This window comes from Daphnia pulicaria, chromosome 6, assembly GCF_021234035.1.
Source record: "Daphnia pulicaria isolate SC F1-1A chromosome 6, SC_F0-13Bv2, whole genome shotgun sequence".
Lineage (NCBI taxonomy): Eukaryota > Metazoa > Arthropoda > Branchiopoda > Diplostraca > Daphniidae > Daphnia > Daphnia pulicaria.
Window position 1 is genome coordinate 12,737,380 of NC_060918.1, and position 11,808 is coordinate 12,749,187.

General features: G+C 40.3%; 3 protein-coding genes across 4 annotated transcripts; 1 reads left to right on the forward strand and 2 right to left on the reverse strand.

The window, feature by feature from the left end:
* Window positions 1-126: 126 nt before the first annotated feature.
* Window positions 127-6,259, reverse strand: LOC124344200 (GTP-binding protein Rhes-like). Its single transcript, XM_046797695.1, has 8 exons — window positions 6,064-6,259; window positions 5,821-5,981; window positions 5,562-5,681; window positions 5,422-5,459; window positions 1,416-1,623; window positions 1,147-1,324; window positions 772-946; window positions 127-666 (listed from the first exon to the last, which is right to left on the reverse strand). Exons 2-8 carry the CDS (start codon window positions 5,967-5,969, stop codon window positions 557-559), a joined length of 978 nt encoding a protein of 325 aa, XP_046653651.1. The 5' UTR covers window positions 5,970-5,981; window positions 6,064-6,259; the 3' UTR covers window positions 127-556.
* LOC124344216 lies at window positions 1,623-10,579 on the forward strand. 2 transcript variants are annotated; one of them, XM_046797723.1, is made up of 5 exons: window positions 1,623-2,118; window positions 2,304-2,387; window positions 2,511-2,741; window positions 9,623-9,775; window positions 9,845-10,579. In XM_046797723.1, the coding sequence occupies exons 4-5, from the start codon at window positions 9,631-9,633 to the stop codon at window positions 10,426-10,428; spliced, it is 729 nt and encodes a 242-aa protein (XP_046653679.1). In that variant the 5' UTR covers window positions 1,623-2,118; window positions 2,304-2,387; window positions 2,511-2,741; window positions 9,623-9,630; the 3' UTR covers window positions 10,429-10,579. The 2 variants fall into 2 exon arrangements, with proteins under 2 accessions (XP_046653679.1, XP_046653678.1); XM_046797722.1 differs by lacking the exons at window positions 1,623-2,118; window positions 2,304-2,387; window positions 2,511-2,741 and having other exon boundaries at window positions 6,337-9,775.
* A 39-nt stretch (window positions 10,580-10,618) lies between these two features.
* On the reverse strand, window positions 10,619-11,789 carry LOC124344222 (uncharacterized Golgi apparatus membrane protein-like protein CG5021). Its single transcript, XM_046797734.1, has 6 exons — window positions 11,714-11,789; window positions 11,577-11,638; window positions 11,324-11,478; window positions 11,186-11,265; window positions 10,857-11,123; window positions 10,619-10,797 (listed from the first exon to the last, which is right to left on the reverse strand). Exons 1-6 carry the CDS (start codon window positions 11,750-11,752, stop codon window positions 10,732-10,734), a joined length of 669 nt encoding a protein of 222 aa, XP_046653690.1. The 5' UTR covers window positions 11,753-11,789; the 3' UTR covers window positions 10,619-10,731.
* Window positions 11,790-11,808: the final 19 nt, after the last annotated feature.

An 11,808-nucleotide genomic window follows, 5' to 3' on the forward strand; every position in this document is an offset into this window, starting at 1 on the left:
ATAGATAGAGAAAGGCTGCAAAACAAAAATTGGATTTTCAAAAACAAAAAAGAATTTGGAAATAAATTCGAGGGAAGAAGATGAAAGAGGGAAAACAAAAAAATCATCCAACAAAAATTACAGAAAATTTAAAAAAAAAATCAATAAAACATATGTCGATCCCGTGTTTCTGTTTCTCTCTGCAATGATGCGTGTTTGATTTTAGAATATACTAGACATGTGGTTAGTGGAAAAAAAAATTCCATCCGTGTTGTGTTGATTTATTTCGCCCATCATCGCACTTCCATTTTCATCAGAGAATTATCACACACAATTTTTCGCGGCTTTGTATATGATATATAAATAATATGAGTACAGCAGCGTGTCGACATCGATTTTTTTTTTCAGAATTACCCCCCAAAAAACACGTAATAAAATTTAAAATGATGTGTTTGCCAAAAAAATTAAAATAAGGGGAAGAATGTTGTGTCATTTTTATTCTTCGGTGTGTGAACGGTCGATGCATTTCCCACCCATCCGATTGATTAATTCACTCCCGTTTTTATTTTAAATTTCCTCACTGAATGACGCATCTGAGGGATCGGGATCTGGCCGACGGCGCGTTTGACGAGGTCGTATTGGGTTGCCTCTGTGAAGTCTTTTTCTTCATAATCATCAGATCGGTATCTACAGGGCGGGGATGAAGACATTAAAGGTTATATACACACTTCCGACATTCGATCACGCTTTAAAAGTTATGGCGCAGTGAAAAGGTCTATATCAGTTACGTACGGAGTGAGGGTCGTCGAACGTTGAGGGCCACAACACCGTAGGCGTCGCTCATTCGTCTTCGGATGGATAGCCCGTGAAAGCGACGTGATCCGCCCTTCTTCTTACTCTGCTGCGCCATTGGCGACGACGACGTTAGCATGGGCGGCATGGGCACGCTACCCGACGAACCCAGGAGCTGGGGGTGCGATGCGCCCGTCGTGCAGAATGTCAAGGAAGGAAGGAACCAATTAAATAAGACGGAAATCAATCTCCTGTTGGCTTGCCGCCTCCCACGAAATGGCTTATCGTAGTCTATTGCAGTTAGTTTGACAAGACAAGACAGGCGACCGACATTTCCACTTGAATTTCCTGACTCCTAAATTGAGTAGGTAGTACCTGAGCGGGTAAAAGTCTTCGATGAGAGTTGGGAGCCATTTCGGGTGGAAGATCAGCCAATTGGAAAAGTTGGCGGAACAGTTCGTCGATATTCCAATTCTTTTTGGCTGACGTCTCGACAAATCCGCAGCCAGCGAAACCGGAACACAACATGGCCGACTCATCCGCCGTCACCGTTCTACACAGCACATCCGGTAGAGAAAATGATGGACAACCACGAAAAAATGATGAAAGTTATATCTATAGGCTATCTATTGACGTTACGCTACCTCATTTCTCGATCGCATTTGTTTCCGGCAATGATCATGGGGACAAGGTTGGGCGTGTTTGTCTTTTTGCTTCCACGAAACGATTGCTGAGTGGTCATTTGTCGACCTCCAATGTGACATTTGGTTTCGATGATCTGCGATCGTAGACGGGCAACTTCTTCGAACGACTCGCGACTGTCAACGCTGAAGACCAAAAGGAACAGGTCGCCTAGGTAACAAACGAGAAAACATACATAAATAAAGCATAGTTTCCTTGACGTCCACTGTTTCCAACTCGCTCAAAGTAACGATTAACCAAAGACAGGACGGTCTTGTTGCATGGCGGTTTCCGTCTGACAGCAATTATCTGCAGGTTTCGTGCACATTTTTTTTCCTTGTTTCTTCATCATGAGATTATTAGATACTAAAATAATCTCGAACCGTTTAGCGGATGTCGAGCGTGGGTTGAATAAAACCAATTTTTTCGTTTTGAAGTAAAAAAATTTCAATCGATATCTTATTCTTAAGATGGCTAATTAGATATTGGAAAATTAGTGTCGTCTGCTTTCTTTTTGTTTCGAAAAATGACAAAGTTTAATATTATAAATTGGAAACGTACGTGACTGCACGAAAATAATAGAGTTGGCTTAAGAAATAAAAGCAAACAAAATGTGCGTCGTCGTGTGAACTCTGTTGATGCTCTCCACTCCATGCTGTTTGGCAAGTAAATAAAACTAAGAATACAAATGCGTATGATTGTGGCCTTGTGGGAGCTTAAATCGGGCTTAAATAAAAAAGAGATCCAAATGTGTGAAATGATGTTAGTTCCTGACTATCATTTTTATCATGTTAGCCCCCTGTTGATGCTTGACAGTTTGTTTGTATTTTGTCACCTTTTACTTTGTGCAGATTTACAGCAAGCCAACGTAACAACAAGTTATGCAAGTTCTGCTTGACCACAGCAACAATCTCAGTCTCATCATCGCTTGCTGGGTAATTCATTACTTTTATTAACCTGTGACCTGCTGGGTATTTTAAAGATACATGTAAACCTCAATTTCTCTTGTTTACCCTCTATCTAATTTTAAACTTTTATTTACTTGTTGTTTCTACAAGTATCTATCTTTTTTATTAGATAAACAGCATCCTGTTACTTTGGAAAAACCACCGATGGAGAACCCCTTTCTTTAAATCTCCTCTGCCCTCGTGTATTCTCACGTGAGTCTGTCAGGTGTATTCACGCCTTCACGGGGACCCCAATTTTTTCCTATCCCGCCTGGTGGATTCAAGTTTTCTGCGGACGGATATACTTGTGGATATACTTTGCTGTATTTCCCGGGCATAAAGGTAGGAGTAATCTGTCTCTATTCTTCCTTTTTGACTATTTGGTGGCTTTGGTTATAGATAGTTCGAGAGTACGGAGTACTACGATTATTCCTGAGTTAGACGGTTATGACTTGAACTGTTTTTTCTTGTTGTTTTTGTTTACTCAGTTAGGGTTAATTGCATCAATGCAAGTGGTTATTCATTTGAAGAACGCATGTAGATCAGGCCCGTTTTGTACCTCACAACTTTATCAGTAAGTGTAAACATTCGGCAAAAATTCAAATATAGTATTCTAACAGTAAACACTTGAGGGAAAGTGCAAAGTCTAGAAAATTGTATGATACACTTCCCCGTCATCTACAACCGGTCAATTATTGCAGTTGATTCTCTAATCAAAGTTAACATGGGAGTGACGTAAAAGTAGGTCAGTGTTGTTCTTATCAAGGGGATTTTGCATTGTGTGACTAATTACCAACTATAAATTCAAAACAGAGCCGTTCAGGTCTAAACTTTGACCCAACTATAATGAGGAAGATGAAGCGCTCGTCGAATATATGCAGAAATGGGTTAAGAAATAAAGCGACGCGCAAGACGAGAAAATAGGAAAATAAAATACCGACATTTATCTACTATTACCTACTTTTTTTCAGCTTATTTACGTGCCGTACTCCAGCAACTACGAGCAGAACCCGACAATATCGGTAACTGGATCCCGGGTCGGTCTCTGCTATTTTTAATTAGATCGGCTTTGTTTCGTTATGTTCGCTTTTTCATACTATATAGCGGGACACGATGTGAACGCCGTACATCCACGGTATAAGTGCTCGCCCCCCCAGAAAAGGAGCCGTTGCTCTATAAAGCTAGATGGGTATAATGAGGTTCTTTTTCTCTCCTCTTTCTCCTACCAGCGTGAGCTAACCGTCACAATAATGCTATTAAATATAGCCCGCTGGTAAATACACGAGGGATTTTTCTTTTTCTTTTTTTCGCTTTAACAGAGTCGTTGGATTTCATGCGACTTGAACAGTAGAAAATACGCGACAGTTTCCAAGTTGACGACCTTTAGCAGCTGATTAAATTCTCCCAGTTATTATTATTTTTTTTAATCTACCAATTTTTTCTTTTTCTCTCTTTTCATCTTTTCTTATTTGTAATTTTATTAATAGTTTCGTGAGATTTATTTTTTGCCCTCCATTCCTGACGTTGTTTTTTCTTCTTCTTCTTCTAAATCCTTTTGTTGTGATTGCTAATTGGAGTGTGCCAGAAAAAGGCTGGCGGTCTTGTGGCAATTAAAGATCTGTACAGACTTAGTTCTACTCCCTGACTATACTGTGGGGGCTTCGTTGTCAACAAAGAGATTGAGACGACGGAGGAAGGAAGGAAGGAAGGAGCGTACGACGAAGGGATCTGACGTTTTAATCATCCGGCTTTGTCAGAAAACGAAAAAGTCTCCGATGGAGAAGAGAGTCGAGTTTCAAAGACCCGTGATCTTTTTTTCTTCTTCTTCTCCCATTCTTCTTTCTTGAACCCCAACAAAGTTTATCCATTAAATGTCCTTCCGTTCCCAGCGACTAGGATAGGGCGTGAACTGAGAGAGCGGACAGTGGATTTCTTGTCGCGATGTAATAAGATGCAATAGTAACGTAAATTCGCCGTGACATCAATGTCAAAAGTTGGGAGACAGCGCGATTCTTGTATGCCGATTCTTTGCCTATTTTTTTATTTTCTATACTTAGCAGTTTAACCTTTTTCTGATCCTGATTTGACTGAAATAGCTTCAAACCTTCCCTTCTGCAGATACTCGTTAGTCTATCTCTTTCATCTTGAAGATTGGAAAAGTTCGGTAGTAGCAGATAAACTAACTATTCAAACGTCAGAAATCAAAAGAAAGAAAGTCTATCATGCTAGACATATAATAGAAACTGATTTGAATCAACTGTGTGTGTCACAAGACGGGATTGGGAGCTAGTCTAGCGGTCCGGATACGAAGAAGAGCCTGGCAGTGGTTCATTAGGGCACTATATGTGCTATGTAGTACATGTAAGACTTTGACGATCTCTCCCTTATTATTGCTATAGCTCTCTATAAGTATAGCTATACTACATCATCTGTGGAGCAGTTTTTCCCATTTTGAAGAATCATTTTCTCGCTTGCTTATTGCGTTGACTGGAACTTTACGAAATTTTCAGTCCGCTATTGATTTCGTCAATTGATCTCGTCTCCGCTCAGCTATTATTACATGCGACGACGCTGCTGATAAAGTTCTTTTTTTACCCCCTTGGCTGTACACTGCATCAACATCCGTTTGATGACGAATTACTTCTGTCTATTCGATGGAAAGCGAAAAAAAGGGGGAGAATCGCGGGAGCTCGTTGAAAACGAATGTAGGAAAAGAATGAATCAATACCATTTGACTCGATTGGACGTTGCCTAGCGATAGGCGACAAGGCACCAACGGAAACATTTCTAAAATTGGATGTCGAAGAGACAGAGGGAGAAGAAGAAGAGAGCGAGGTTTCGATAATAAAAAGGTCGGATTTACTTCAGGGATTGGTCGAACTCGATGGGGGGAAGAGTGGGGATCAATTTTGGCCATGAATAACTTGAAGGTTTCATCCGACTGTCTCCTCTTGCCTTTTACAAGTTTGATATTCCCTTTAGATGGATCGTGAGATTCAAAAATACGTGGAAGATGTCTTACCTGTGATGAAGGATAACCGCTGCATGGCTGGGAAAGGACTATAGATCCAATAAAAAAAGGGAAATAAAATTGTTTCAGTCCAAAATGCATTTATGGTTTTTTAAAAAGAAAAGGAAATAAAATTTGATTTTGTCACAAACTGGTTGCCGCTGGTATCCAAAATGTCAAGTTGGTAAACTTCGCCTCGAATGCGGTACACTTTACGGTAGAAGTTCTCGATGGTCGGCGTGTAGGAATCGCTAAATTTGTTATTCAAAAACCTGGCGAAAAGACGTCGCCAATTGAATACCAAGTAGATGTCGATTTTGAACCCAAGCAATTTGCCAGCAAGGCGGCCCATTGGCTGGATATTTTATGCAAATGCTTAACCATGTACAAACATAAAAAAATCCCACTCACCTAGCCACCAGGGACGACTTTCCGGATCGAGCGGAACCCAAAACGACTAGGCGCTGGCAATTCTGAAGTGAGGCCGTTTGCAACAGGTCCTCGACCGGGGCGACATTTGCGTTGCTACTTTCCGCGGGTTCGATAACCGAATCCGCCATGTTTGTTTCAATCTAAAACAAAAGGTACAATTCAATTAGCAATCGCACACTGTATACAAATCATGACGGAATCTAGGCGTTTCGTTCTTAATACCTGTTGGAGGGTTGAACCGATATCCCGGCTCTTTATTGTTTCCTCAGATCAAACCAACTTGTAGATATTGGAAATCGATGAACAAAAGATAAAAGGAGACTATATATAAAAATGCTATCTGAGGCTAACAGCGTGTGTAAAAGGGTACTGGGTGCCAATCGAATGGCAAGGTAGAAATGCAACTAACATTTCCCAGTGTCAGGAGTCCAATATATATAGGGGCCCTGCTTTTGTTGTCACGCGCACGTTCCGTTCTCTTCTCTGCCCTTGTAGAGTCTATAGACGCCCGGCGCAGACGTCATATTATAGTCGTCCGAATCTTGGGTGCATCTTCTTCCTTATCTTCTTCTTTTTTGGGGGAAAAAATGAGGAAGGAAAGAGGAAAGATTAGGGATCATTTATTTTCTCTTTTGGGGCCGATTCTTTGGTTCCGAGCGTGGGACGGACTACACGTATAGCATTTAACAAATGAGCCATTGCAATGATTGCCTTAGTCTGCTGCCCACTATAGAGCCTAAAAATAGACCAACCCTAGGCTTTATATTATATTGTGACGCTTTTTTCTCCGATGGTGTTTCGTGAGTAATATAGCTACTGTATTTCAGATAATGCGGCGGAGAATGCACATATACTCGAATGCAATTAGAAACAGATTTGAGTTCGTCGTGGCAACGTAGAGACAGTTTGCGATGACGACACAGTTGAGTAGGTTGGAAAACTATTTTTAGAAACAAGCGCTAGTTTGTGATTCAATTGTGTTTATTTGATTGAATGAGCACGACGCGAGTGGAAAGTGCACCTGTAGAATCAAAACAGTGACGTGTATAAAAGTTTTGACGTACGTATATACGGGAAGCTAATTCAGTAGATAGCTTACGTCTTCTTTTAATATTTAAAAACCCTGGCAAATGCAACTGAATGAATAGGGTGTGCAGTTTCTGGAAACGCTATTTGGAGATCCAATCATAGAAATTGGATAAAGTGGTTGGAACCATTGTGAAAAAAAAAAAAAAAAAAAAAAAAAAAAACTAAACGAGATAGAATGTCCTAGATTCTCCGGCACGAGTTGTCCATTAAGAGCTGACACTGGAGTCTGGATTGAGCATTTGTCCAGACGAGCGTCAAGCTTCTGCAGAAATCTTGTAATTTATGTAATAATAATTCAACGTGACGGTCACAGCACGTAGGACTGTGTTCCTATATTCAAGCCTATATTTCGTGTACGTAGATGTTTGGGCTCCTAATTCCTGGTAAATGTCATTAGCAGGTATACCTGCAAGTGTTTGCGACATAATTAGAAACTTGACGATTGATTACATAAACCTCCGCGACAGCCAAGCGATTCAATTCTGAACGAATAAAACTTAAACGGCTGATTGATATCAACAGCTGACAAATCTTTTCAATAACTTAACATCCGGGCGAAGGAGAAGTAAAACCCTAACACCAGTTGATGAGCACCACCTGGGCGTGGAATCCAGGAAAATTGTGGAATTGTCTCTCCTACATTATACAGCTAGTCATCAGTGGATTGCACGGAGCTGCGTGTTGTGTTGTGGGTTATACCACTTGTGGTTGTCACGCTCTAAACACATGATTGACGTCAGTCAATAATCTATCTGCTGACAACACCACGTATATGGCAGCAGCTGTTAATTGTAAACCGGCACGCCCTGGGGTGAAAAAAATAAGCCGCGTCGTGAACGCGTCCCTCCACACATTTCTCTCTCTCTCTCTCTCTTTTGCTCTGGCTTCCATCAAGTTTTCTTGCAGCAGCAGCGTGAGGGGTAAACTGAAATTACTAGTTTATTGATCGCTTCTCTTGACAACAAATACACTCACGGGAAATTGACGAACGGCAGACTGAGCGGATCGATAAAGATGCCCCGGCCATGCTCGTCATTTCTTTTATGTCTTTTTTTATTTTTTGGGAGCTGGCAGTTTTTTTTTTAAATTTAGTTTCAAGTCTGGCCCATCCCGAGGAAATAGAATTCTAGTGCTAGTTAAAACGCAACGATACAGTATAAAAGTAAGTGGGCAAATGTTAAAAAAAACAACTGTAATAATGTTTTCCTTGGCCCAATTTGAATACTTTCAAAGGCAATTGAAGCAAAAACAAAGGCATCCCCCAACAAAGTCTTTCAAGTGACTCGATTAGAAAAAAAAAACAACAACTATGCATTTAGGCCAATAGGTTTCCCTTAAAGAACCTCAGAAATACTGTGAAAAGTAGACTAGCTGTACCGAGCTGTACGTATACGCAGCAGCAGTGTGTCTTGCTTGCAAGTTGCCGCCGAGCGGAGCTAAACTACTGGGCAACGACGTGGACGACAAGACTATGCACACATTTTGGCAATCCAATTACACAAGCTTAGGGGATCTAGTGTTCGTGATCGGGGAACGATAGAAAGTTTCCTCTTAAAGGGAAAAAAGGAAAAAAAATAAGAAAATGAAAAAAGTGATAGCTCGTAGAACTTTAATAAATTGGTCGGAGTAAAATATTGAAGACGAGAGATGTGGGGCTACATCAGCTACTGCGTCACCGTGTAAAAACGATCCAGCGGCAAATCTTCTGGATCCGTTCGAGAGCACGGAATTTAAGTATATGCTCCGTGAAACCTTGCCGCTGTAAAACATGGAATAGTATACAGCGTGCATCACCACCTAGTGGTATTTGTATTTGTCTGACACGCTCCCGCTTCCTGTGTATATACGCGCACCCGTTTGAAATTGGATTTTTATCTTTTTCGCCTAGTGCCAGATTCGCGGTGTATTTGTTCGCGATCTTCTGACTGATTTGCTTTTGAAATCGAAGCGCTATATTGATGTTTCTTCAAGGATGGCCTTGCATGTGTCACACTGAGGGGGCAGACATGTTGAAAATAGAATCAGCACTCGCTACATGAGCTCTGCATGTCGCTGCGCTTAAAACTCTCTGAGCTAGATTATTTGCCGATGTTTTCTTTTATTACTGCGCATACGTCCTTGCATTCTTACGCTAAATATGATTATGAGTCAGATAAATCCTTGCAACCTTCGTGATTATTACATGTACGTAGACGCGTCACAATTTGAAGGGCGTGTACATGATAAGAAAAAGTTTATTTTGGGTTTTTTTAATTCAAAGGGTGGATTATTTAACTTTCTTATTTCTCCAACTACCCTCAGGGGTTTATTTTTATAGCTCAAAAGATGGATGGAATATAGGATATTATTTAACCGAAGACAAGTTAAAAGTCTCAAGGGGCTCTTGTTTTCTGGTGGCTGTGTATTACATTTGGCCTCGATATGGAAAATCCATTGACCTTGATGACGTTACACTTTCTCTCTGATGAGACAGGTAACAATAGCATTTTCTCCAATAGCCAATGAGGATACATCTAGTAGAATGCGCCCCGTCGTTTTATTACGTTGGGTAGATGTTTATCTTGTCTTAGTCGTGGCGCTGTATAGTCCAGCAGAAAAGTGGTCGAGTCCTCCGTGCACGGTGTCAAGTTCCTTTTTATTATTTGTCGTCTTGGTTTTTCCTTGACTGTAACATCAACTTTTCCGGATAAAGTCGTAGCTATGGATCACCAATTTCGTGTCTCACCGTTCAGCTTGATTGTTGCTGGAGTCGCTTCGTGTCTCCTGGCATCTTCAGTGCTAGCTACCGGTAATAATAGCGAAACTGGCGCAGTAACTACAACAGAAGCTATCAGCACAGCTGCAGGTGAAATATCAATCTTATTTTTTGATATGTGTAACTCAATATTATTAACTCGTATTGTTACGGAAATAGAACTCTACAACTTGCCATGTCTACCGGATTCGGCGTTGAACGCTTTACTCGTCCAGATGCTTATGGCCCTGCAGCCGTACTTCTTGTCCACCCAATACCAGCAACAGAGAATGCAATTTTCTAATAACAATGAATTATTTACTGCAACAAAGGAAACGAATCAACCGATAATTAGGACGACCGTAGTGACTTCAAGCGTTGTGTCGACTTTGACGCAAACACTTTCAAAAATAATTTCCATTTGGTTTCGCAACGAGCGCATTCCGACCACCCTTTATTCGCAAGCAACAACGGTCATGACTGATTTCATTACAATTACTTCAACGCTCAACGTCGAACCGACTGAATGGAACCGCGAACGCAGGGAGCTGAAAGACGCTACCTTTTTGGAATCATCTTTAATCGATGAGGATAACCTTGATGCTGGGTATTATAGAACCCAGCCGTTACCTGAGGATGATGAGTCTTTTGACGTCCAAGCTCTACTACCTATTCATCTAAGTCAGCCTCAAGTAGTCGAAGCCTGGAACAACTTTTTGCGCGTATTAGAGGAAACTCAAAATAATGCAAGAAAAGGAAACTAAGAAAATGTTCAGACTATAATTAGAATCTCAGGGGACCTTCGGGTGATTGCAATTTTTTATATTGGCTTTCTTTATTCGAGATCTACCAAACATAACTATTTTATCATACTTTTAATACACACACAAAGAAGCAAGTTTGTACGTCTAATTTTACTTTATTTTTCGTTAAAAATAAGTTGTAATACCAAGCTTTATACAAGAACAAAGAATGTATTGAACTCCGGGGAATAAGATTTATATTAAAATGAATTAACTGAAAATTGGAATATTAGTGGCTGCGATAGGGTGCGATACATGATTCGTTTAAATAATGTTGGTTGCAGAATTGACGTTTGAAGTTTGCGCTTGTCGGGTCAACATGTTAACCGCCTAAATGAGAAAGATAATTTAGTTTGTTTTATCCAATGTACGACAAGGATTTGGTTTACCTTATCCATAACTTGCTGACGAAAGAATCCGTTGGCGTAGTTCGAAACGGCCCCAGTTAGGTTTGTGCCTTTGCCTAACTTACATCGCAGATACCCATACACATTAGCTCCATTCAGAGAAAGAGCAATACAATCTAAAACTAGCCAACGAAAACTGAATCTGAATATAGCAAGAATGAAGAGGATGGACCATACTAGAGGGAAAACAATTAAACCTATCCAAAATACTCTAGATTCGGCAGCATGCACTTTTCGTACATCACCTTCCTAAAAACACAGAAAACATGTATTTGAAAAATGTAAAGCATTATTTTTTCACCATGGTATACCTTTCGTGCCTCATAGACCCAGTGACTCTTGCCTTCACCATCAACATAACTCCACCACCTGAGCCCTACCAAGATCCTTCCTGCAAATGATGTTCGTAATTATGTAATATTCAATAATACATTTATATGGTGAAATACCTGTAATATTTTTAACAGTCCAGAAGTCTAGAGAGAGTAGGATAACTGTGAAAACAAAACTAGTAACAAATCCATCTGAGAACCAGCCACAGAAAAGGTAAACAAGGAGAGCAGCTACTCTGAAGCCGAAGTGGAAAAATACTACATAAGGATGCCTATTTAAGTAAAAGATAGTGAGTCATTAATAAATTTAATAAGTTTTTTTTTTTCTGAAACCTCTGAAACGTCAACATCAAGATAGGATTAAACTTACCGGAACTGTTTCGGATTTTCTTCCTCTCCAAATCCAGGCGTGTCATCGTCAATTAACGCGGCCTTACATGACAAATAAAATACATTTTAAATTGTTTTTAAATAAATGAATTTGATTAAAAATTGTTTTTCACTTACATTGGCAGCAGACGAAGCCATGGTTGCTGACGTTGACATAAAGAAGTTGCGTTTTTGGCCGCTTGGACTTGGTTTGTAAAGATTGCGCACAACTC

Bases quoted from the DNA above. Each gene is read 5' to 3' on its own strand.
- LOC124344200 (XM_046797695.1), bottom strand. From the start codon at position 5,969: ATGGCGGATTCGGTTATCGAACCCGCGGAAAGTAGCAACGCAAATGTC. The intron at 5,460-5,561 runs GTTTGTGACAAA...TTGGATCTATAG, and splicing joins TTGGATACCAGCGGCAACCA to TCCTTTCCCAGCCATGCAGC. The intron at 1,325-1,415 runs GTAGCGTAACGT...TGTGCTGTGTAG, and splicing joins AAATGCGATCGAGAAATGAG to AACGGTGACGGCGGATGAGT.
- LOC124344216 (XM_046797723.1), top strand. From the start codon at position 9,631: ATGGATCACCAATTTCGTGTCTCACCGTTCAGCTTGATTGTTGCTGGA. The intron at 9,776-9,844 runs GTGAAATATCAA...TTACGGAAATAG, and splicing joins AGCTATCAGCACAGCTGCAG to AACTCTACAACTTGCCATGT.
- LOC124344222 (XM_046797734.1), bottom strand. From the start codon at position 11,752: ATGTCAACGTCAGCAACCATGGCTTCGTCTGCTGCCAAT. The intron at 11,639-11,713 runs GTAAGTGAAAAA...TTGTCATGTAAG, and splicing joins TGGCTTCGTCTGCTGCCAAT to GCCGCGTTAATTGACGATGA. The intron at 10,798-10,856 runs GTAAACCAAATC...TTTCTCATTTAG, and splicing joins GTCAGCAAGTTATGGATAAG to GCGGTTAACATGTTGACCCG.